At 42.0% G+C, this 26,606-nt stretch overlaps 1 protein-coding gene across 6 annotated transcripts in view; it reads left to right on the top strand.

Moving 5' to 3' along the window:
- Positions 1–26,606, top strand: part of ANKRD12 (ankyrin repeat domain 12) — a 124,448-nt gene that overhangs the window by 35,987 nt on the left and 61,855 nt on the right. For 4 of the 6 annotated variants that reach the window (XM_056521578.1, XM_056521577.1, XM_056521576.1 and 1 more), the window contains exons 2-4: positions 6,364–6,502; positions 13,632–13,779; positions 21,280–21,348. In XM_056521578.1, the coding sequence (XP_056377553.1) occupies positions 6,413–6,502; positions 13,632–13,779; positions 21,280–21,348 (307 nt within the window). In that variant the 5' untranslated portion in view covers positions 6,364–6,412. The remainder of the gene's footprint in view (positions 1–6,363; positions 6,503–13,631; positions 13,780–21,279; positions 21,349–26,606) is intronic. The other 2 variants (XM_056521582.1, XM_056521581.1) reach the window with 1 other exon arrangement.

The following is a 26,606-nucleotide window of genomic DNA, read 5'->3' as shown; positions in this document are numbered from 1 at the left end:
TGTCCTTTGATGACCAAAGCACCTGGGACATATAAGATGATACCGTGTAGTGTTGATCACAAAGCACTGATGCGGTTCTGTTCCGTAGATGTTTGTATCCACATACTGTCCATCAGGTTGGCAGGATATCATTCGCTGTATTGACACCAGTAAAGGCAGCTGCACACACTTTAAAATGAAGTCTTAGGCATATTTCTATACAGGAGACGGAATTGGCTTTGGGCAGGCTGCATTGTCAGCTCAGTATGCATAAGAGGTTTTCCAAATATCCTATGTGATGATAATACTAAAATTGCAACGATCGGCTACAGGGCAGCTCCTTGCTGTCAGTCAAGAGCGCATTGTCTGAGGACTTGGGGCATCACAAGAACCCAGTAGAAGCAGGAAACAGCAATTGACTTGGGAGTGTCTGTGTGTCAGCTGCAGGGGACAGAAGAGAGTGTAGCATGTTAATTAATTTTGCCCCAGCACAACCCCTTTTTAGGGATCTGCTGCTAATGCCTAATTCCATATACCACAGGACACCTTCAGAGGTCTTGTGGAGTCCATACCTTGACTGGTCAGAGCTCTTGTGGGGGGTTTACATTACAGGCAGGTGGTTTAATGTTTTGGTTGGTAAATATATAGATGCCCATTTATAAATTTTTGTCCTATATACTGTTAAATTTAGGTATCACAAATGATATACTCCTCATTGGATAAAAACTCAAGTTTTGCTTTTACCATGCTGGAAAAATTATTAGTGCTACTTTTCTTGGGTGGTTGTCATAGTTTGATAATAAATAATAACAAAGGGCATGGTTTGTACAGCGGGTTATCTTTGTGTGCTGCACAGAAAACCTGTAGTGCAGTACAGTAAAATTCTTGACATTAGGGTTTTGACTAAACTCTGCAGTTATGTGTGAACATAGCCGGGTGCTGGGATCACACGTTTCTCTCAGACAAAAACATGTCTTATGAGATGTTAATAGACATTACGTAACTGTGTTTAGTTGTAAATTCCCATTCACTGATATGATGCATCTGACAGGCCAGCAAACATCCTGTGTAAACATAACCTAAGTAAAGGGAAACAACAACATTCTCAAATAGACTGTCCAGGAGGATCCAGCTATTATCAAAATCAGTCCTGGACAGATGAAAAGAGGGCTCACCCATAATGGAGACAGTCACACCGCCAAATGTACAGTGCAAAAAAAATATATAAAAATGTTCACATCCAAACAAAATGAAATAATAAAAACAGTATGCAGCCAAAATACCTCGTAAATGGTTCCTCAACCCCTTAACGATGCAGGACATAAATGTATGTCCTGGTGAGCTGGTACTTAACGCACCAGGACATACTTTTACGTCCGAAGCATAACCGCGAGCATCGGAGTGATGCCCGGATCATGCGCGGCAGGTCCTGTCTGCTGATCGCAGCCAGGGACCCGCCGGTAATGGTGGACATCCGCGATCCCGCGGATGTCCGCCATTAACCCCTCAGATGCCGTGATCAATACAGATCACGGCATCTGCAGCATAACGGTCACTAAAATGGATGATCGGATCCCCCGCAGCGCTGCAGACCAGAGCAGATGACCGATAACACTGACCAGTGCTATGTCCTATACATAGCACTGAACAGTATTAGCAATCAAACGATTTAATAGTCCCCTATGGGGACTATTAAAGTGTAAAAATAAAAGTAGAAAAATAAAGTAAAAAAAATGTGAAAAAACCTCCCCCAATAAAAACGTAAATTGTCCCTATTTAACACCCAAAAAGTGTTCAAAAAATATTTTATATACATATTTGGTATCGCTGCGTGCGTACATATCTGAACTATTAAAATAAAATGTTAATGATACCGTACGGTGAACGGTGTGAACGTAAAAAAAAAAGTTTATAAAGGGATTAAAAGTTTTATATAAGCGAATATGGTATCAATAAAAAGTACAGATCATGGCACAAAGAATGAGCCCTCATACTGCGGCTTATACGGAAAAATGAAAAAGTTATAGGTCTTCAAAATAGGGGAATTTTAAATTCTAATTTGGTTAAAAAAGTTTGCGAATTTATTATAATTTTTTTTTATTTATTTTTAAGCGCAACAGTAATAGGATATCATGGGTATAATTTTTATTGCATATTTTTTATCAACTGGTGCAAGAAAGTTAAACAGGTTTGTAAATTACTTTCATTAAAAAATCTTTACCCTTCCGGTACTTTTTAGCAGCTGTATGCTACAGAGGAAATTCTTTTTCTTTTTGAATTTCTTTTTTGTCTTGTCCACAGTGCTCTCTGCTGACACCTGATGCCCGTATCAGGAACTGACCAGAGCAGGAGAAATTCCTCATAGCAAACCAATGCTGCTCTGGACAGTTCCTGACACGGACAGAGGTGTCAGCAGAGAGCACTGTGGACAAGACAAAAAATAAATTCAAAAAGAAAAGAATTTCCTCTGTAGTATACAGCTGCTAAAAATTACTGGAAGGGTAAAGATTTTTTAATAGAAGTAATTTACAAATCTGTTTAACTTTCTGGCATCAGTTCATTAAAAAAAAAAAAAAATTTCCACCCTTAAAAGGGGTTATCCAGGAAAAAAGTTTTTTTTTTTATATATCAACTGACTCCAGAAAGTTAGATTTGTAAATTACTTCTATTAAAAAATCTTAATCCTTTCAGTACTTATGAGCTTCTGAAGTTACGGTTGTTCTTTTCTGTCTAAGGCCCCATTCACACAACGGAATCTCCACTCGCTGAACATGTTCTTTCTTTGCGCGGAACAATTTCAGCGGCGGAATTGTCCGCCGCAGAAATTCCGCAGTGTGAACGGGTCTCGCGGAGACCGTGGAATTCCGTGAGAATTCCGTAGTGTGAACATAGCCTTAGTGCTCTCTGATGACACGTGTCTAGGGAACCGCCCAGTTTAGAAGAGGTTTGCTATGGGGATTTGCTCCTAAACTGGGCGTTTCCCGAGACACGTGTCATCAGAGAGGACTTAGACAGAAAAAAACAACATTAACTTCAGAAGCTCATACGTACTGAAAGGATTAAGATTTTTTTATAGAAGTAATTTACAAATCTGTTTAACTTTCTGGAGCCAGTTGACAGACATAGCTTTATTGGACAACATTTCAGGATCTCAACCCCCCCCCCCCCCCCCCCCAATGCTTTTATTTACTTTTTATTTTTACTATTTTATTTTTTTTATTATTCTTTTCAGGCCATCCTCCCTGGCCTTTACTTAGGCCCTCTCTCTCATAGTCCAAAACACACTTTTTTCCTTTATCTTTCTTGATGGGATATTTTTTTATTGTTTATATGTTTTCCCCGTGCATAGGGGTAATGTGTATTGTTTGCATTTATTCCTCTTCATAGGATTTTTTTTCCCCCTGTATTTTATTTATAAGAAAAATCATTTTTCCAGCCAGGGTGCCTCAAGCTGTTGCAAAACTTCAACTCCCAGCATGCCCGAACATCCTGGGAGTTGTAGCTTTGCAGCAGCTGGAGGCACACTTGTTAGGAAACACTGGTGGGGCATGAAATTGTTGGTGTGTGACATCTGAGGAGTAGTGCTGTAGCTAATGGGATGTTGTTCAGGAGAGCCCAAGCATCTTAGGTTCCTACTTAGATTTTTATTTATTTATTTTTGGTTTTGAGCTATGAATCAGTTTTCATATCCGTAGGAGTCATAGATCCAGATCAGTGCCAACTTTAAAATGATCAAAATCTGCATTCTCTGTGTGTAGTAACTGCTTTTCAGGGACCATTTTTTTCCACCCAGTAAATTCCTGTGAATATAGAAAGAGCCTGTGTCACATTAGTCAGGCAGACACAGTTCACTTGGTGGAAGAAAGCGGTGATCACAATAGGCCCTTGTTGTCTCCTGCTAGTGAGCAAACTTGCAGACCAATATTCATAGTATCCATCATTTTCTATCCTGTCTGATCAGACTTTATTTACAATGGTCAGTGGGTGAATGTATGCTTGTCAATTTTTAAACCAAATCTGTATAGCTAGGCATAGCCGCATTACTGGTTACTAACAGATATGAGCAAAATTACACTGAAACCAAAACTAAAGCCCAGGCGGTGGGTTTGTTCTGTCTAGAAAAAGCTCTGTTTTCTAAGTGCTTTTCGAGGACCTAATTAATCCCCCACCAGCCAATGCTTTCATTTTGGTTTCAGCATTTTGTATTCTAGTTCTGCTCATGTCTGATAACCAGTGTTTCCACTAAATTTTTATAATAGGTGGTATGTGTATGCTTGGGGAGTAGCACACTAGCTAAATAATATATATATATATATATATATATATATATATATATTCACACACACACTAGCTGAGTACCCGGCGTTGCCCGGTTTTTCCTTCCTTATCCTTGTTGGGGAGGAAAATAAACAAAGGAGGAAGCTTTTGACTTCATATCCCGCTCCTCCTATCCCGCTCCTCCTATCCCGCTCCTCCTATCCCGCTCCTCCTATCCCGCTCCTCCTATCCCGCTCCTCCTATCCCGCTCCATAATATGTGTACCAGTTATTGAAATATCTCCAGCCGTACGGAAGTTATGTGGGAAAATACATTTCCCATTGATTTGCATGGGACTTTAAACAAGAAACCCCGACCCTCACAAATGGGGGTAGTTAAGGGTTAAATTAACTATCCTATATTTTAAGTGGACATATAAGTAACATGTGACCAAGTATTATCGAAATATCTCCAGCCGTTTGGACGTTATGCAGTAACATATATATATATAAGGGTTAAATTACCTATCCTATGTTTGTTGTTGACATATAAGTAACATGTGTGCCAAGTTTCATGTTAATATCTTTAGCCGTTTGAAGGTTTTTGTGGAACACACACACACGCGCGCGCGTTGAGAGAGAGATATAGATATATAGATATATAGATATATAGATATATAGATATATAGATATATAGATATATAGATATATAGATATATAGATATATAGCTATATAGCTATATAGCTATATAGATAGATAGATAGATAGATAGATAGATAGATAGATAGATAGATAGATAGATAGATAGATAGATAGATAGATAGATAGATAGATAGATAGATAGATATATTGTATAGTATATGGCAGTTTTCCTCTCCTGCAGGCTTTATCTCTAGTATTCAGTTGTCTCTGAGCTAGTGTGAGAAGACTATCTGCTATGATGTCTCTTATACATTGTACACGGTCGCACACACTTTCAGATTTTCTTGGTCTTCTCTGCTATTTCAGCTTTCCTCAACCCCCCCCCCCGGCCCCCATAGACCTGTGTGGGCAGCTGTAACTTGATACTTCAGTAAGTTGATCCATCTGATTTCAGTGAGTTTAGGAACAGGGGGATAAGGAGAAAAGGAGTCTGGTAAGTGGGGAGGCATTATTTCTATTACAAAGTTTCATATATTCTCGAATACTAAGTACTGAGCTTTAAAAAGCTCTGTATTGTACCTTTCCCCTTGTTTACATTGTGTGAGCTCCCGGCAGGAGAAAGTGAAGGTTCCCCAGCAGGCACAACGTCCCTAAGGCTGGGTTCACACCAAGTTTTGTTAAATACGGCTCCCGTATACGGTTGGAAGGAGGGGGCGGGGCTTAATCGCGGCGCCCGCACTCAGCCGTATTCGGGAACCGTATTTAATGTATGTCTATGAGCCGACCGGAGTGAACCGCAGCCTCCGGTCGGCTTAGTTTTCGGCCGTATGCGGTTTCCCAACCGCAGGCAAAAACGTGGTCGACCACATTTTTGCCTGCGGTCGGGAAACCGCATACGGCCGAAAACTAAGCCGACCGGAGGCTGCGGTTCACTCCGGTCGGCTCATAGACATACATTAAATACGGTTCCCGAATACGGCTGAGTGCGGGTGCCGCGATTAAGCCCCGCCCCCTCCTCCCAACCGTCTACGGGAGCCGTATTTAACAAAACGTGGTGTGAACCCAGCCTTAAGCCTGTGAGAGCTGTGCCTCCCCATGCCCTGCATGTACTTCCTGAGTTTGGTCTGCTGCCAGGCTGGGAGGAGACCAAACTGTTTGACTTGCGCAGGAAACAGAACAGAGCCACCTAGTGGCTGTTTTTTCGATCACATTAAAAACCTATAAAGGTTAAGAATTTTTACAGCAAGTAAACAGCAAAGTGTCTTATTACATAAGGAACAATATATTAAAAGTTTAGTTTGGTGACAGGTACTCTTTTAGGAGACAAATGCTTATACAGTGGGAAAAAGGCAGTTGTATGAGCGTGTCACAATGATGGGCACTATGAAGGGTAAAGAGGACCATTTCTCACATCCTAGCACTTCAGTTGTGAGATTATTTTCTCATTTTTACTGGTACATAAAATGCCTCTCTTTATCTCCCCAGGCACATAATGATCCACCCGATTTGGTGTTGAAACGGACTATGTAATAAGATGCCCAAAACATTGTCTGCGAAAGTGAATCCAAGTGAGAATTCAGACAGTGACTGCAACATCATGGTTGAGAAACCATCAGGGCGAAAGGTAAGAGAAGCAGCTTCATTAAGACTTGGACAAACTGTGGCAAAGGCACCAGATGTTTTCATTTGCTTTTCCCTTAAATAGGTTGTTTTTGTGAAATATATCCTATTTTTCCATGTCTCTAGCAGCTGGGTCTGGATGTTCCGGATGTCTTTCTGTGCTTGCTGGAATGCACGGAAAACAGCTGGTGAATTTCTTGCAGTTCTGTCTGTAATTCTGCACTTTAAGCCTTCATTGTTTAATTGTGTACGTCTGATCCTTTAAACATACATATATGTCTTTATGGAGTATAAACTACAGTGAAATGCATAATGTAAAAGGTCAAGATTAACTAGTAAAATTCAATGAGTTTAGTATAAAAGCCACCCCTGTGTTTAGCTCTTCTCACAACCAGTGAGACAAATGCAAAAGAAAAGGAATGTATGCAGAATATTCAATTATTGGCGGTATTCAGTGTATTTGGGATATTGTGCTCATACTGAAAATAAAAATGCGTCTTGAGATGAGTTGTTAAACTTGACAATTAAAAGTTTTTTTCCCCATGTGTACTAAATGCCCTTCAGTAGTTTTCACTTGTACAGGAACATGTTTATTATCCACAAGCTGAGCCACTTCACATGTTTTATGTCAGGGTTACCTTGACGCAGTGGAGAGCAGCTCTTAGCCTTTATAAAAGCTTGTACTATTCACTTGGAAAATCTTCAGACCCTTTATCTTTTTCATATTTTGTTATGTGGCAGACTTGTACTAAAATAAGACAAAAAAATGTTTTTTTTTTCCCCCCCCAATTGTTTTATTCTCAATACCCCTTAATAAAAACAGACTGTTACAAATCTTTGCTATTTTACTGAAAAGAAAAGACTAGGATATTGAATTGACAAAAGTACTCAGATCCTTAACTCAGTAATTAGTTCATGCGCATTTGGCAGTAAAAACAGCCCCCAGTCTTCTTGGGTATGATGCCATAAGGATTACATACCTGGATTTGGGGATTTTCTGCCATTGTGTTCTGCAGATCCTCTCAAGCTCAGCCAAGCTGAATGGAGACCATGAGTGGAAGCCTTTTTCAGTTCTTTCCAGAGATTGGGGACAAGTGGTCACTAGAAGGAAGTTGAAACACAAAAAAGGTTAATTTAGGAAGAACGACATTTAATATGAAAGTATTAATCCAAAGGAAACTGGAGTAAAATGTGCCAAATTTAATATATTTTAAGATTTCTAAAAATTTTGGTTGTTATGAACAGATATAGATTTGTGAAATGAATTAAACCCCTTTCTGGCACAAGTTGTGATAAATCTGTGGTTGGTTACTGTGGAAAAATCACTCCACTTTTTCTCTCCACAGTTTGATAAATCTAGGCCAAAGTTTTTAGCACAAATCCTATTGGTTGTATAACTTTTCACAACGGAAAATTCAACTGAAAAACCCTTTACAATAGACATGAAAATAGAACAGCTGATATGTTCATATGTGTGGACTACTCATGTATCTCTGTGTTCCTCACATTTACTGCAGGTGTTTTGTCTGGGTCATATGATCTTTACATGCTCCATTGAATGCTTTATTAGAGGTATTCTTCTCCAGAAGCTTTGCTTCCAGAGACAATATCTCTGAACAACTGTGACAATGAAGGCACCATACTCTGGTACACAGCCGGCATATGGTCTTCGTGCACACACACCTGTCTTAAATTTATAGTATGTTGTTAAACAGCATTATATTTTTCTTTACCTAAATTTGTTTGAAATTCTGTGCATAAACTAAAGCAAGCCATACATACATAGCTGTCAGCCAAACGCACATATACTTATCACTGATCACGACTTCTAAATCCCCCCCCCCCACTTCTATACCGTACATGTTCAGCTCATGAAATCCAACCGGTGCAATCCTTCCCTACTCTGACATGTTCAGTCTGGAGGCCACCATAAACCTATTTACATGTTCCAGGCTAGGCCTGCACAATATATGGCAACTGCAATCGAATCGCGATAATTGCAGATTGCGATATGACAATATTGGCCTTGGGAAAATTATGCGATTATTACTGCAGCCACGGGTTCACCGGCTCTGGTGGTGCGGGTCCGATGGCTCTCGTGACGGTAGCGGTGGCAGCTTGCCCTGGCTTCACGTGTCCCAGATGATTTTGTATGTACTGCGGCTCCGGCATCAGCTGATTGCCGGCGTGTGCAGAACTTTGCTCCTCCCAGCAGTGCCTAGCACTGGGAGGAAGTGATTTAAAGTTACTTCCTCCCAGCACTCTATGGTGTTGTCATTGCATCCGCATGGGAAGGAGCAACAGAACGCTGCCGGTCAGTGGGTGCACAGGCCAGTCACGGTCCATGACATGAAATAGAGGAGGATTTAAATGATTCCCCATTTTATGGCTATAGGAGGAGAATGGCTATAGCAGGGGATGGCTATAGCAGGGGATGGCTATATAACAGGAGGGGGATGGCTACAGGAGAAGTTCTATAGGAGGGGAAGGGGATATGTGAAATAATGAGAATGGATATAGGAGGGGAATGGGATATATTAAATGAGAATGGCTATATGACTTTTATCTATCTATTCCCCTCATTTAATATAGCCATTTTCCCTCATATAGCCCATTCCCTTCACATTTTATAGCCCATTATCCTCCTTTTAGCCATTCTCCTCATGTAATTTAGCTATTTCCCTCCCATAACCATTCCACTCAAATAGTCTTTCCCCTCATGTTATATAGCTCATTCCCCTCCTATAGCCTATTCCACTTCTATAGCCCATTCCCAATTCATATAGCCATTTCCCTTTCTATAGCCAATACTCCCACTTCATATAGCCATTCCCCTCATAGTATAAGGTGAATGGCTATATAAAATGGGGGATAGGGCATACAATGGATTCGATTGGACATGAAATTGGGAGATTTCACCATCTGTTTATTATATCGCAATCGCATATCAAAATCACAATATTTACCCCCATAATCGCAATCGCACATTTTCCCCAAATCGTGCAGCCCTATTCCAGGCTAAATTGGAGAGTTAAACCAACACATGTCAAATATGCATGGTCAGCTATGAAGTAATATGGTTAAAGGAGTAGTCCAGTGGTGACCCAGTGGTGAACAACTTATCCCCTATCCTAAGGATAGGGGATAAGTTGCAGATCGCGGGGGTCCGACCGCTGGGGCCCCCTGCGATCTCCTGTACGGAGCCCCGACAGCCCGCGGGAAGGGGGCATGTTGACCTCCGCACGAAACATGCGGCCGACACGCCCCTTCAATACAACTCTATGGCAGAGCCGAAGCGCTGCCTTCGGCAATCTCCGGCTCTGCCATTGAGATGTATTGAGGGGGCGTGTCAGCCGCCGCTTTGTGCGGGGGTCGACACCCGCTATCTGGCCGGAGAGCCTGGCCCCCGTACAGAGAGATCGCAGGGGGCCCCAGCGGTCGGACCCCCCTCGATCTTAAACTTATTCCTTATCCTTAGGATAGGGGATAAGTTTTTCACCACTGGACTACCCCTTTAATGACTGCCCACAGTTACCAGCAGATAATAGCCAATGCTTGTGTCAGGAACTGAAACTAACAAAACTGTATTACAGTGCATAGTGAAAGTTTTCGACCTCCTTGAACTTTTCGACCTTTTGTCACATTTCAGGCTTCAAACATAAAGATATAAAACTGTAATTTTTTGTGAAGAATCTACAACAAGTGGGACACAATCATGAAGTGGAACAAAATTTATTGGATATTTCAAACTTTAATAAATAAAAAAACTGAAAAATTGGGTGTGCAAAATTATTCAGCCCCCTTAATTTAATACCTTTTGTAGCGCCACCTTTTGCTTCGATTACAGCTGTAAGTCGCTTGGGGTATGTCTCTCTATCAGTTTTGCCCATCGAGAGACTGAATTTTTTGCCCATTCCTCCTTGCAAAACAGCTGGAGCTCAGTGAGGTTGGATGGAGAGCGTTTGTGAACAGCAGTTTTCAGTTTTTTCCACAGATTCTCAATTGGATTCAGGTCTGGACTTTGATTTGGCCATTCTAACACCTGGATATGTTTATTTGTGAACCATTCCATTGTAGATTTTGCTTTATGTTTTGGATCATTGTCTTGTTGGAAGACAAATCTCTGTCCCAGTCTCAGGTCTTTTGCAGACTCCATCAGGTTTTCTTCCAGAATGGTCCTGTATTTGGCTCCATCCATCTTCCCATCAATTTTAACCATCTTCCCTGTCCTTGCTGAAGAAAAGCAGGCCCAAACCATGATGCTGCCACCACCATGTTTGACAGTGAGGATGGTGTGTTCAGGGTGATGAGCTGTGTTGCTTTTACGCCAAAAATAACGTTTTGCATTGTTGCCAAAAAGTTCGATTTTGGTTTCATCTGACCAGAGCACCTACTTCCACATGTTTGGTGTGTCTCCCAGGTGGCTTGTGGCAAACTTTAAACAACACTTTTCATGGATATCTTTAAGAAATGGCTTTCTTCTTGCCACTTCCATAAAGGCCAGATTTGTGCAGTATAAGACTGATTGTTGAGTCTCCCACCTCAGCTGTAGAGCTCTGCAGTTCATCCAGAGTGATCATGGGCCTCTTGGCTGCATCTCTGATCAGTCTTCTCCTTGTATGAGCTGAAAGTTTAGAGGGACGGCCAGGTCTTCGTAGATTTGCAGTGGTCTGATACTCCTTCCATTTCAATATTATCGCTTGCACAGTGCTCCTTGGGATGTTTAAAGCTTGGGAAATCTTTTTGTATTCAAATCCGGCTTTAAACTTCTCCACAACAGTATCTCGGACCTGCCTGGTGTGTTCCTTGTTCTTCATTATTCTCTCTGCGCTTTAAACGGACCTCTTAGACTATCACAGTGCAGGTGCATTTATACGGAGACTTGATTACACACAGGTGGATTCTATTTATCATCATTAGTCATTTAGGTCAAGATTGGATCATTCAGAGATCCTCACTGAACTTCTGGAGAGAGTTTGCTGCACTGAAAGTAAAGGGGCTGATTAATTTTGCACACCCAATTTTTCAGTTTTTTATTTGTTAACAAAGTTTGAAATATCCAATAAATTTTGTTCCACTTCATGATTGTGTCCCACTTGTTGATTCTTCACAAAAATTAGTTTTATCTTTGTTTGAAGCCTGAAATGTGGCAAAAGGTCAAAGTTCAAGGGGGCTGAATACTTTCACTATGCACTGTAAGTTACTGCATGTGAAGATTCAGGGGCACTTTTTGGCTAGGAAAGAGTTGATGACAGACAGCTTACATACACTCACTGGGCACTTTATTATGTACACCTGTTCAATTGCTTGTTAACACAAATAGCACCAACTCAATGCATTTAGGCATGTAGACTTGGTCAAGACAAGTTTCCGAAGTGAAAACTGAGGGGATTTAAGTGACTTTGAATGTGGCTTGGTTGTTGTGAATTGGCTGATCTAAGTATTTCAGAAACTGCTGATCTGCTTGGATTTTCACACACAACCATTCCAAGAGTTGAAGTTTACATAGTGGTCCGAAAAAGAGAAAATTTCCAGTGAACGGCAGTTGTGTGGCTGAAATGCCTTGTTTGTCAGAGGAGAAAAGTCATGTTGGTTCGAGATTGCAGAAAGTCAGCATTGACTCAAAAAATCACTTATTACAACCAAGGTATGCAGAATGCCATCTCTGAATGCACAACACGTCAAACCTTGACGCACTTCTTCTTGGCACACTTCAAGTCCCTTAATACCAATTGAGCATTGTTTATACACGACAGCCTACCTGATTATTGTTGCATACCATGTTCATCCCTCTAAAAACACATTGGACCCATCTTCTAAAGCAGAGCTTTCCACACCTTCCATGTTAGGGACACTTTTTTTTTTTTTTTTTTTTTTCCAGACCTGTGCTCCTGCAGGCTTCAGTTAGAGGTGTCTGGCATGCACGCAGTGCACTGACAAGTTACATCCTCCTGCGCAGCTCCACAGAGCACCATCAGGGGCATCACTCGTCAGTCCCAGCAGCCACTGCAGCTGAGCTCACTGATCAAGTGGGTGCAGCGCGGGCTGCCTGTTCAAGATCAGCAGCTCTGGCCGTGGCCACTTTAGGAAAGTGTCTGACAGCGGCTAATGCAGAACTGGACGGTCCTGCAATACACCTGGGTGTGACCGCCAACACACTAGTGTCACAGCACCCAGTTTTTAAAGCCTAAAGGCTACTTCCAGCAGGATAATGCACCATATCAAAAAGCTCACATCATGCCAAACTAGTTTCTTGAACATGAGTTCAAGAAACTAGTTCAAAGGATTCCAATCCACAGTGATCAGAATCTCAATCCAATAGAGCACTTTTGGGATTTGATGGAACGTAATATTTAAAATCATGAATGTGCCACCAACAAATCTGCAGTAACTGCATGATGCCATTATGTCCATTTGGACCAACACATTGTAGAAAGTATGCCACAAAGAATCAAGGCAGTACTGAAGGCAAAAGAGGGTCCGAAAGTACAAGCAAGGTGTAACTAATAAAGTGGCCATTGAGTGTATGGAAATGTTTAGAGAATTCTACATGTGGTTATGGACAATTCTTAGTTTTACACTGGGGCGGTAAACGTGTCAAACCGTTATACAGGTGTCCTAAGGTGAGCTCAGGGAGGACAGAAACCTCCTGTGGAGCAGAAGGGCTCCACGGTTTATGTGTTTCTAAGGGACCCACTGACTTTACTGAACCAATGACTACGTTCCGTCCATTTCCTAATGTATGCGTTTATGCATCAGTTATGTGTGGTCTGCTGAGATTTTGAGTCCCACACAGACACTGAAAAATGTTCAGGTGGACCGAAGGTAGTCTCTATTGGAATACATTTACTTCACTAAAGACAGTGGAAACATGTTGCGTTTTAAATACATGGGGCACACCTTTTTGACAAGTTGGCAGTATGTGCATAGAATGTGGTGTAAATTAGGTCTAAGGTTAATAAATCTTGTATCTAAGTTAGGACCAATCCTTCTTTAGTTTAGGGACCTAGTAGAATATGGTGATTCCATATGCTCAGAAATGTTTCACCTATTCGTCTTGCTAGATAAGTTATTTTTTTTATATGTATACATGTTGTGTTCTATATTTTTCTTTTTCTTTTTTTCTTTCTTAGAATAAGGAAAAGATTGCTTCATATGCTCGAACTCCAAAATTGGATAGGACTGAAGGGGGGAAAGATATGAAAGAGAAGTCGTCTATGAAACGTAAACTGCCCTTCACTATAAGCCCACCTAGAGAGGAAGAACGAGAATCTGACACAGGTAATGTGGATGGCTAGAAATTAGAATGGTTAACCATGTGTCAACACTGTATATTGCATAATATAATGGGGGGGGGGGGGGGGGGGGGGGGAGATTTACCTCACTGTAAGCTCTATTTATTGTTTTATGTATTCTCAATACCATAACTATAAGTCTGGTGTCCAGTTCCCTTCTGTGTTGGCCACTTAAGCTGAATTTCCACCTTTTTGAGTTTACTGACTTCCTCCATGTAGATCAAACATTCTGTTCTGGTTATTTTTTAATTATTTATTATAAATATAGAGAGAGAAGCAATAAAACTCTAGATGATTTCGGCACCACTGTGGACAGCTAAAAATCTTACAGCATACTGTGTATACATTGATGCCTATATATATATATATATATATATATATATATATATATATATATATATATATATATTATAATATTGGAGTTTTAAATGGATCCAGCATGTCACCCAGTCAGAGGCTATATGCCCAGCAGAGGTGAGTGGATAGTTGAGTGTTAGGCTCAGAATTTGTGCTAGGGTCCCATCCTAAATGAGGCCACCTCCCCGTGGTGGATGGGGTACACGTTTTGATCAAAAAGTGCGCTAAGAGCCTCAATTTTTTGGACCAATGTGTGCTGCTGCAATCCTTTATTTATTTATTTATATATATATATATATATATATATATATATATATATATATATATATATATATATATAAAATATATTATAAAACTCAATGTGTGTGTATGTTCCAGCATCACGTCCAAACGGCTAAAGATATTAACATGAAACTTGGCACAAATGTTACTTTCATGTCAACAACAAACATAGGATAGGTGATTTAACCCTTACTCATCCCCATTTGCCAGGGTCGGGGTTTTTGTTTAAAGTCCCATACAAGTCTATGGGAAATATGTTACTGCATAACTTCCAAACGTCTTTAGATATTTCGATAATACTTGGTCACGTGTTACTTTATATGTCCACTTAAAATATAGGATAATTTAACCCTTAACTACCCCCATTTGTGAGGGTCGGGGTTTTTGTTTAAAGTCCCATGCAAATCAGAGGGAAATGTATGTTCCCACATAACTTCTGTATGTCTGGAGATATTTCAATAATACCTGGTACACATATTACTGATATGTCAAATTTAAAAGATATGATAGTTAAATTCACCCTTACCTACACCCTTATATAAAAGATGGGTTTTTGTTTCAAGTCCCATGCTGGTATATGGGACTTCCAGTACCTTACTCCACAAGCTCTGCTCTGCATCTTCTGGTGAATGTGTCAGTCCGGCTTGCAAGCAACACCCCATCTCACAAAGACACGCCCACTGTTTAAGCCCCACCCCTTTTATTATCTACCCTTTTTTGTGCATCGGTCTGGCTTGCAAATCACGCCCAGTCCCACAAAGCCAGGTCCCCTTCCATTTTCAGCTTACAATATCTTCATCACAAATCAGTCCCACCTGGGGATGGAACAGGGGGACTGGCTATGGGGACAGGATATGGGGTTGGGATATGAAGTCAAAAGCTTCCTCCTTTGTTGATTTTCCTCCTCAACAAGGATTAGGAAGGAAAAACCAGGCAACGCAGAGTTCTCAGCTAATGCTATAATAAAGTGGGGTAGGTTCCAACCCCCACCCACAGTGGTGGCTGCAGGCAAACAAAATAATGTGATTTGGAGCTATGTGTCTGCAGGGTATTTGGAGCTTAGGTCAGGAAAACAGCTCTGGATAGGGGATAAGATGCCTGATCGCGGGGGTTCTGCCGCTGGGGACCTCCGTGATCTTGCACGCAGCACCCCTTTACAATCAGTCCCCGGAACACGTCACACGGGGGGCGGGGCTGTGATGTCACAATGCTCCGGCCCCGTGATCGCCAGTTATCAGACCCGGAGCGAACATGCTCCGGGGACTGATTGTAACATGGTGCTGCATGCAAGATCACAGGGGTCCCCAGCGTTGTGACTCCCGCGATCAGGCATCTTATCCCCTATCCTTTGGAGAGGGGATAAGATGTCTTAGAGCCAGAGTACCCCTTTAACCCCTTAAGGACTCAGCTCATTTGGGCCTTAAGGACAATTTTATTTTTACTTTTTCGTTTTTTCCTCCTCACCTTCAAAAAATCATAACTTTTATATTTTCATCCACAGACTAGGGCTTGTTTTTTGCGTGACCTGTTGTCCGTTGTACTGCCATCACTCACTTTATCATAAAATGTATGGTGCAACAAAATAAAATTTGTGTGGGGAAATTAAAAAGAAAACCGCAATTTTGCTAATTTTGGAAGGTTTCGTTTTCACGCCATACAATTTACGGTAAAAATGATGTGTTCTTTATTCTTTAGGTCAATACGATTAAAATGATACCCATGATAACATACTTTTCTATTACTGTTGCACTTGAAGAAAAATCGAAAACTTTTTAACCAAATTAGTACGTTTAAAATCCCCCTATTTTGAAGACCTATAACTTTTTAATTTTTCCGTATAAGCGGCGGTCTGAGTGAGCATTTTTTGCGCCATGATCTGTACTTTTTATTGATACCATATTTGCTTATATAAAACTTTTAATACTTTTTTTGAAAAAAATTTTTGGGAATAAAATGTTATAAAAAAGCAGCTATTTTGGACTTTTAAAAAAAAATTTGTTACGTTTACGCCGTTCACCGTACGGTATCATTAACATTTTATTTTAATAGTTCGTATTTTTACGCACGTGGAGATACTAAATATGTATATAAAATTTAAATATTATTTTTAAATTTTTGGGGGGTGAAATGGGGAAAATGGGGCAATTTACGTTTTTATTGGGGAAGGGGGTTTTTCAAATTTTTTTTACTTTTTTTAAATTTTTTTTACACTTTTTATGTCCCCATAGGGGACTATCGTATTTATCGGGGTATACCACGCACCCTCATTTTACCAAGGATATTTGGGTAAAAAAAGTTTTTTACCCAAATATGCATGGTAAAATGAGGGTGCAAGTATGCGCGTGTATACCCCGATACACCCCCAGGAAAGGCAGCGGGAGAGAGGCCGTCGCTGCCCGCTTCTCTGCCCCTGCCTTTCCTGGGGTCTAGAGCCCTGCTGCCGCCGCTTCTCTCCCGCTGGCTGTCGGCGCCGCTGCCCATTCTCTCCTCCTGACTATCGGTGCCGGCGCCCCATTGCCGGCGCCGATAGCCAGGGGGAGAGAAGCGGCGCCGACAGCCAGGGGGAGAGAAGGGGCAGCGGCACCCATTGCCGGCGACGGTGCCTCCCCCAATCCCCGGTTGCATAATTATCTGTTGCCCGTGTCAGGTCCGCGCTGCTTCAGGCCTCCGGTGTGCGTCGTTGCTCTGCACGGCGCAATGACAAGTGACGTCTTTGCGCCTTGCAGCGCATAGCAACGACGCAGGGGACGCACACCGGAGGCCTGAAGCAGCGCGGACCCGACCCCGGCAACTGGTAATTATGCAACCGGGGATGGGGGGGGGTGGGGCAGCGGCGGCGCCGCCAATGGGTGCCACTGCCCCTTCTCTCTCCCTGGCTGTCGGTGCCGATAGGGGGAGAGAACGGGCAGTGGCGCCGATAGCCAGGGGGAGAGAAGGGCCGGCAGAGAAGCCGGCAGCGCTGGCGGTCTCTGCACCTGCAAAGCCGCTGCAGTTCATTGATTTAAAGCGCCCGCTTTAAATCATTGAACTTCAGCGGCTTATCGGCGTATTTATAGCAATCATTTGATTGCTAATACTGTTCAGTGCTATAAGTCATTTTCTGCTCTGGTCTGCGATCGAGCAGACCAGAGCAGGAGACCCGTTGAAGGCAGTGGAGGCCGGTGAGGGGACCTTCGTCTGCCGTTCTGAATGATCGGATCGCCGCGGCAACGCTGTGGGCGATCCGATCATCCATTTTAGTGACCGCGATGCTGCAGATGCCGTAATTTGTATTGATCACTGCATGTGAGGGTTTAATGGCGGACATCCGCACGATCGCAGATGTCCACCATTACCAGCTGGTCACTGGCTGCTATCAGCAGCCGTGACCTGCCGCGCATGACCCGAGCATCGCTCTGATGCTCGCCATTATGCATAGGACGTAAATGTAAATCCTTGTGCGTTAAGTGCATCGTTAACGGGTTAAACATCTATCTAGTCCACATTTAAAGGGGTTCTCCGGTGCTTAGACATCTTATCCCTGATCGCGGGAGTCCCGCCGCTGGGGACCCCCGTGATCTTGCATGCGGCACCCCGTTTGTAATCAGTCCCCAGAGCGTGTTCGCTCCGGGTCTGATTACTGTCGATCATGGGCCGGCAGAGTGTGACATCGCGCCTCCGCCCCCGTGTGACGTCACGCTCCGCCCCTCAATGCAAGCCTACGGGAGGGGGACTGATTACAAACGGGGTGCCACGTGCAAGATCACTGGGGGTCCCCAGAGGCGGGACTCCCGCGACCAGGCATCTTATCCCCTATCCTTTGGATAGGGGATAAGATGTCTAAGCACCGGAGAACCCCTTTAATTGCAGGGAGGATTCTGCAGAGTCTTTAGCTGCACAGAAGTTTAGACAACTCAACTACCTTAACCCCTTCATGACACGGCAATTTTTTATTTCTGGCTCACGTTTTTTCCTCTTTACACTCTAAGACCCATAACTTTTTTAAATTTTTCGATTGGCTTAAGTTGTATTTGGGCTTATTTTCTGCGTGACGAGTTGGACTTTCAACTAATACACTTTTTTTTATCACACAGTGTATTACAAAGGCAAAAAAATATGTATACAGAGCAAAATTGAAAAAATTATTGCCCTACAAAATTGTGGGCAATTCCATATTTTTTTCAGAGTTTAAAATATGGTAAATCTGACATTCCTGGTTTATTCTATGGGTCAGTACGATTCCAATGATACCAAATTTGAGTAATTTTTGTTTAGTTTTATGGTTAAAAAAAATTTAAACTTGAAAGAAGGAAAAAAAACAAAAAAAAAAAAACTTTGTTCATTACTATGTTCTCACCCCTATAACTTTTTTAATTTTTCCACCTACAGATTATGTTTAGGGTTAAATTTTTTCCGCCATGAGCTGTAGTTTTTAACGCTATCACTTTTTTGTATAGTTTTGATCACGATTTATTTGGGATGTAATGTAACCAAAAATCAGCAATTTTAGCGCTTGGAATTTTTTTGCGATTATGCTTTTCACCATGCAGGATCAGAAACATAATAGTTTAATTGTTAGGACAATTGCGCACGCGGTGATACCAAATATGTGTATTTTTTATGTTTGTACAGTGTTTTATTTAAAGAAAAAGTGAAAAGGGATCATTTAGAATTTTTTAATAGGGGAGGGATTTTTTTTATATTTAAAAAAAATGTCTTTTTTTTTTATTTTTTTATACCCACTTCTTGGCCGATGGCTTACATAGATCAATGTAATGCTATTGCATTTCCCAGTGAGTGCAGTTTGTACAGTTGAGCAGGCAGCAGTGATGATTCTTATTCCAATCTGTGATGGATGGACAGCTGGGGGAGCTAATGTATCCGTCCCAGTTACCAGGGAAATCATCAATTCAAAAATAATGTGACAAATGAAAAAAAAAAAAAACAAACACCATTCAGCTAAACCACAGCATCTAGCCTTAACTTAATTAAAGGGGTACTCCGCCCCTAGACATCTTATCCCCTATCCAAAGGATAGGTGAAAAGATGTCTGATCGCGGGGGTGCCACTGCTGGGGATCTCGGCTGCAGCACCCCACTGCCATTACTGCACAGAGCAAACTTGTTCTGTGCGTAATGACGGGCAATACAGGGGCCAGAGCATTGTGACGTCACGGCTCCGCCCCCTTATGACATCACTACCCGCCCCCTTAATGAAAGTCTATGGGAGGGGTGTGACGGCCGCCACGCCGTCACAATGACGTCACAATGCATTGGCCTCTATCGCCCGTCATTACTGCACAGAGCAAACTTGTTCTGTGCGTAATGACAGTGGGGTGCTGCAGCCGAGATCCCGGGGTCCCCGCAATCAGACATCTTATCCCCTATCCTTTTGGATAGGGGATAAGATGTCTACGGGTGGAATACCACTTTAATATGTGATATATCACTTTTTCCAACATATTTGAATTGTAAGCCAGAGTGTCAACTTTGGCACATATTCCTATTAAAAATAATGGTGCAGGCATTTCTTTCTTATGGCACATATTTTGCAAAAAAAATCTCAGTCCAGCCTATTTGAAAGGCACAAAGAAGAAAAAATTTAAGACCCCCTTTTTTATAAAAAAAAAAATATATATATATATATATACACACTCACACAATTCTCCTGTTTATATATATATATATATATATATATATATATATATATATATATATATATAAATAGAATATTTGAACAAGACTAGCATTGCATTTTATAGCTTTTAAGTCAGCATGTATGGATATAAGCAAAAATTACAGTCCTAATTCGGAGCAGAATGTTGGGGGGGGGGTGTGTGCGTATGTATGTATGTATGTATATGTATATATATATATATATATATATATATATGTGTATATAATGTGTGTGTGTATGTATATATGTGTGTATATATAATATATATGAGACTTAAAATGTAGACGTTAAAGGGGTACTCCGACCCTAAGACATCTTATCCCCTATCCAAAGGGGTGCTGCATGAGAGATTGTGGGGTCCCGATGGATTGATTCTTACAGGCCCAGTTACAGTTTTGGCCAATGTATTTTATTTTATGTTCTCCATCTCTTACTTTTCATTCCCACTATTTTTATTGTCAATGATCTGTGTGAAAGAAATAAATGCTAACCCATTTTGTTTTGGGTGGAACCTCTACATGCCAGATACTAGACAGTGATGTACAAAGTCAGCTTATGGCATGTTCATTGGCAGAGTATCTTATTTTTGTTGTTGTATTTGTGGTATTGTCTGGTAAAATGAGGTTGTAGTTTTTAGTGGCATCTGTGCTTTTTTTTGTCCGTTGAACAAAGGGAGGGCCTTATGTCTAGTAATGTGCAGGTGGGGAGAGAACAGGAACTACACATCCTCCTGAAACCTGTGGGGTTGCACAGCTGCTGGGGGTGAAATGACTGTCGTGCGCTTGTAAGGAATCTGACGAATCTTTCTAATTGTAGCATCCTTACACTTGTGCTGTGTTTAACTATATGTTGTTGCATTTACTGAACTACAGACACTAAATAAAATGCGTCCATGTTAGTATGGTATCAACCGTTATTTGCGGAACACATGCTAGACTTAGGCGGCACACTGAAGGCTATGCTTGGAATGAACATGTACATTCATTAATGGTGTGAAGTTGATCCTATGTGACTGTAATATTTTATCTGCCTTTCTTCCCTGTAATGGAATGGAGGATGCTATTTCACTTTGTAGCTTCCTTCACATGGATGCTAAACAGCAGGTGCCCAGCTCTTTTCTACTTGTGCTATCAAGCTTTCCTCTTTACTTGTTTCCTTCTTCCCTTCTTTCCTGTGCCTTTTAACCCTGTAGATTCTGAAGCAGGACACACAAGTGAAAACGGGGGCCAGCGATTAACTCCTCCTTACAGCACATATACAGGTAATTGTGCAAATGATCTCAGAACCTTTTTTTTTTCTCATTCTCTCTTGGAGATAGAAAATAAAAACTTCAGGAAGGCCCAATATCACAATAGAAACTATTTCAGTGTCATAGAAAAGTGTTCAAGCATTTACAGATAATTTGCATATTATGGTAAATCTTTGATGCTCACATTACATTATTATTATTATTTTCGTTTGTGACCCAGGAGTTTAGCTGTTTAGGAAAATGCTTCTACTTAAGGGTTCTCCTCTCTTTAGGGTATATGTTAGTATATGGCTATGGCCCTAGTACTGACCAGAAGAAAAAAATTCATTCCTTTGTTCTCATTTATTACTTACCTTTCATAATAGAGCACTATAAAGGAACTTAACAGATGTTTAATGCCTTAAAAACAAGCATCTTTGTTCTGAGGAAAGGGATGTCTATTCTCTCCTGGGTATATATAGGCCTAGTAAGGACACCTACTCTTAATTGCATCTTAAAGGCTTTGTCATGCCCTTCTTTAACCCCTTCAGGACCAAGCCCATTTTGGCCTTAAGGACCAGAGCGTTTTTTGCACATCTGACCACTGTCAATTTAAACATTAATAACTCTGGAATGCTTTTAGTTATCATTCTGATTCCGAGATTGTTTTTTCGTGACATATTCTACTTTAACATGGTGGTAAATTTTTGTGGTAACTTGAATCCTTTCCTTGTGAAAAATCCTAAAATTTGATGAAAAATTAGAAAATTTTGCAGTTTTCTAACTTTGAAGCTCTCTGCTTGTAAGGAAAATGTATATTACAAATAATAAAAAAATTTATTCACATATACAATATGTCTACTTTTATGTCTGCATCATAAAATTGACGTGTTTTTACTTTTGGAAGACACCAGAGGGCTTCAAAGTTCAGCAGCAATTTTCCAATTTTTCACAAAATTTTCAAACTAACTATTTTTCAGGGACCAGTTCAGGTTTGAAGTGGATTTGAAGGGTCTTCATATTAGAAATACCCCACAAAAGACCCCATTATAAAAACTGCACCCCCAAAGTATTCAAAATGACATTCAGTCATCATTTTAACCCTTTAGGTGTTTCACAGGAATAGAAGCAAAGTGAAGGAGAAAATTCACAATCTTCATTTTTTACACTCTCATGTTCTTGTAGACCCAATTTTTGAATTTTTACAAGGGGTAAAAGGAGAAAATGTATACTTATATTTGTAGCCCAATTTCTCCCGAGTAAGCACATATCTCATATGTCTATGTAAAGTGTTCGGCGGGCGCAGTAGAGGGCTCAGAAGGGAAAGAGCGATAAGGGGATTTTTGGAGAGTACGTTTTTCTGAAATGGTTTTTGGGGGGCATGTTGCATTTAGGAAGCCTCTATGGTGCCAGAACAGCAAAAAACCCTCACATGGCATACCATTTTGGAAACTAGACCCCTTGAGGAACATAACAAGGAATAAAGTGAGCCTTAATACCCCACAGGTGTTTCACGACTTTTGCATATGTAAAAAAAAAATAAAAATTTTTCCACTAAAATGTTTGTTTCCCCCCAAATTTCACATTTTTGCAAGGGTTAATAGCAGAAAATACCCCCCAAAATTTGTAACCCCATCTCTTCTGAGTATGGAGGTACCCCATAAGTTGACCTGAAGTGCACTATGGGCGAACTACAATGCTCAGAAGAGGAGTCATCATATTTGGCTTTTTGAGAGCAAATTTTGCTGGCGGAGCATGTCGCGTTTAGGAAGCCCCTAAGGTTCCAGAACAGCAAAAAAAAAAAAACACATGGCATACCATTTTGGAAACTAGATCCCTTGAGGAACGTAACAAGGGGTACAGTGAGCATTTGCCCCCCCACTGGTGTCTGACAGATCTTTGGAACAGTAGGCTGTACAAGTTTTCATTTTCACGGACCACTGTTCCAAAGATCCGTCAGACACCTGTGGGGGGTAAATTCTCACTGCACCCCTCATTACATTCCGTGAGGGGTGTCGTTTCCGAAATGGGGTCACATGTGTTTTGTTTGGTTTTTTTGCGTTTGTCAAAACCGCTGTAACAATCAGCCACCACTGTGCAAATCACCTCAAATGTACATGGTGCGCTCTCCCTTCTGGGCCTTGTTGTGCGCCCCCAGAGCACTTTGCGCTCACATATGGGGTATCTCTGTAGTCGGGAGAAATTGCGTTACAAATTTTGGGGGGCTTTTTTCCCTTTTACCTCTTGTGAAAATGTAAAGTATAGGGCAACATCAGCATGTTAGTGTAAAAAATAAATTTTTTTTTACACTAACATTCTGGTGTAGACCCCAACTTTTCCTTTTCATGAAGGGTTAAAGAAGAAAAAGCCCCCCAAACCTTGTAAAGCAATTTCTCCCGAGTACAGTGATACCCCATATGTGGCCCTAAACTGTTGCCCTGGAATACGACAGGGCTCCAAAGTGAGAGCACCATGTGCATTTGAGGCCTAAATTAGGGATTTGCATAGGGGTGGACATAGGGGTATTCTATGCCAGTGTTTCCCAAACAGGGTGCCTCCAGCTGTTGCAAAACTCCCAGCATGCGTGGACAGTCAACGGCTGTCCGGCAATACTGGGAGTTGTTGTTTTTCAACAGCTGGAGGCTCTGCTTTGGAAACAGTGGTGTACCGGACGTTCTTATTGGGGGAGGGGGGCTGTGTAGGGGTATGTGTATATGTAGTGTTTTTAACTTTTTATTTTATTTTGTGGTAGTGTAGTGTTTTTAGGGTACAGTCAGGGGTGCACCAGCTGGTGCAAAACCACAACTCCCAGCATGCATGGTCTGTTAGTGCATGCTGGGAGTTATAGTTTTGCAACAGCTGGAGGCACACAGGTTAGGAAACACTGAGTTAGAAACAGACAATGTTTCCCAACCAGTGTGTCTCCAGTTGTTGCAAAACTACAACTCCCAGCATGCCCAGACAGCTGAAGGGCCAGATGTTGCTGAACTAAAACTCCCAGCATGCCTGGACAGTCAGTGCATACTGGGAGTTGTAGTTTTGCAACAGCTGGAAGAGCACAGATTGGAGACCATTATACAATGGTCTCCAAACTGGGGCCCTCCAGATGTTGCAAAACTACAACTCCCAGCATGCCCAGACAGCCAAAGGCTGTCTAGGCATGCTGGGAGTTGTAGTTTTCAGACTCCTAGAAGCAGCAGTAAAGATCTTCACTGCTGCTTCTGAGGACTACATACTTACCTGCCGGTCCCGTCACTGCTCGTCCACGTGGCCGGTCCTGCCGCTGCTCCTCGGTCCCGCCAGGTAAGGCCGCCGGTCCCCTGGTGTTCCCCCCCTATGCTGCAGGTCCCTGCGAGCCCCTGCAGCCATCGTCCCCTGTTCTGCCCGACTTCCAGGGGCGGGCAGTGCGAGGGATCTGAACTTTCACCCCAGATCACTGTGATTGGTCCACAGGGACCAATCACAGTGATCGCTGACCAGGACCATTAATGGATGGTCCTGGGGGGGTGAAGCAGAAGTTGTCCCCTGCTGGAAACAGCGGGACTTCTGCCAGTTAACCCGTGCGATGCTGCGCATCGCCGGGTTAACTGAATGTCATTTATAAACGCTGGGATGCGCGAACGCACTGCACAACCCGGCGTTTATATATGACATTCTGCGGGAAGGGGTTAAAGGGCTTATCCACCATAAGGTGATTTTAGTACGTACCTGGCAGGCAGTAATGGACATGTTTAGGAAGGATCTGCGCTTGTTTGGGGCTAATTGGCCGTGTCCTGAGATTACCATAAAACTGTGGCTAGCTTTTTGTGAACTTGTATTTTTTTTACTACAAATCCCACAATTCCATTTCCCTCCCTCCCACACATCAGCCACCCCACCCATTGAAACAAAAGACCTGTGGTTTTAAATCAGGGTGCCTACAGCTGTTGCATTAGTTTTAGTTGATCTCTCTCCCACCAAGCGATCGCTCCACCCATTGAAGCAGACAGGCTCCCTGTCATCATGGGAAAAATCGGAGACCACAGTCATTTTGTATGCTGGTAAAAATAAATATTGGGGTGAAAATCACAGAAGAATTGTGAGAAAACCGTCACACACAGGTACAGACACTATATTATGAACTACACTAACTTTACAGCCCCTGTAGCCTAGTCAAAAAATTTGGAATACCCCTTTAAACTTAAGAGCTCACTGAAAAGGACAGTGGGCAGGAGCATTGTGAAGCGATTCTTGATTGAGAACAGGAATCCAGGGGCTTCTTAAGGGTTGGGCAGTCTTTAACCCGTTAAGGACCAAGCCCATTTTCACCTTAAGGACCAGGATTTCTCTTGAGTAAGGAAATACCTCTTATGTGTATGTGAAGTTCTCGGTGAGGGCAGTAGAGGGCTCAGAAGGGAAGGAGCGACAATGGGATTTTGGAGAGTGAATTTTGCTGAAATGGTTTTTGGGGGGCATGTCACATTTAGGAAGCCCCTATGGTGCCAGAACAGCAACAAAAAAAAAACATGGCATACTATTTTGGAAACTACACCCCTGAAGGCACGTAACAAGGGGTACAGTGAGCGTTAACACCCCACAGGTGTTTGATGACTTTTTGTTAAAGTTGGATGTGTAAATAAAAAAAAAAAATAAAAAAATTTCACTAAAGTGCAGTTTTTTCCCTTAAATTTACCATTTTTTCAAAGGTTAATAGGAGAAAATGCCCCCCAAAATTTGTAACCCCATATGGAATGGAAATGCCCCATATGTGGATGTAAAGTGCTCTGCGGGCGAACTACAATGTTCAGAAGAGGAGGAGCGCCATTGAGCTTTTGGAGAGAGAATTTGTTTGGAATGGATGTCAGGGGCCATGAGCATTTACAAAGCCCCCATGGTGCCAGAACAGTGGACCCTTCCCCCTTTGGGATTTTGGGAGCGCCATCGGGAGAATATTTTTCCGGAATTGATGGCCATATGTGTTTACAAAGCCCCCATAGTGCCACAGTAATCTCCAAACTGTAGTCCTCTAGCTGTTGTAAAACTACAACTCCCAGCATGCCCAGACAGCCGCATTGGCCTCCTCTGCTGCCGATCGCCGAGGGGTAAGTGGACCTCCGGCGTCTGTTCCCCCGTTCTGCCCGGACTACTGTGGGTGGGCAGAACAGGGGAACCGAACTTTAACATCTGCGAATGAATAAATTATGAGCCGCAGCGCGCTGTCCCCCATATCGGGGAACTAATCATATGTGACCCACGAGTGCTGGGTCTCTCCCCTGCCCCCAAATAATTATCAGCCGCTGGGCTGTACTGTA

This window comes from Hyla sarda, chromosome 5, assembly GCF_029499605.1.
Source record: "Hyla sarda isolate aHylSar1 chromosome 5, aHylSar1.hap1, whole genome shotgun sequence".
Taxonomy (NCBI): domain Eukaryota; kingdom Metazoa; phylum Chordata; class Amphibia; order Anura; family Hylidae; genus Hyla; species Hyla sarda.
This window is presented reverse-complemented; position numbering and strand designations above follow the sequence as displayed.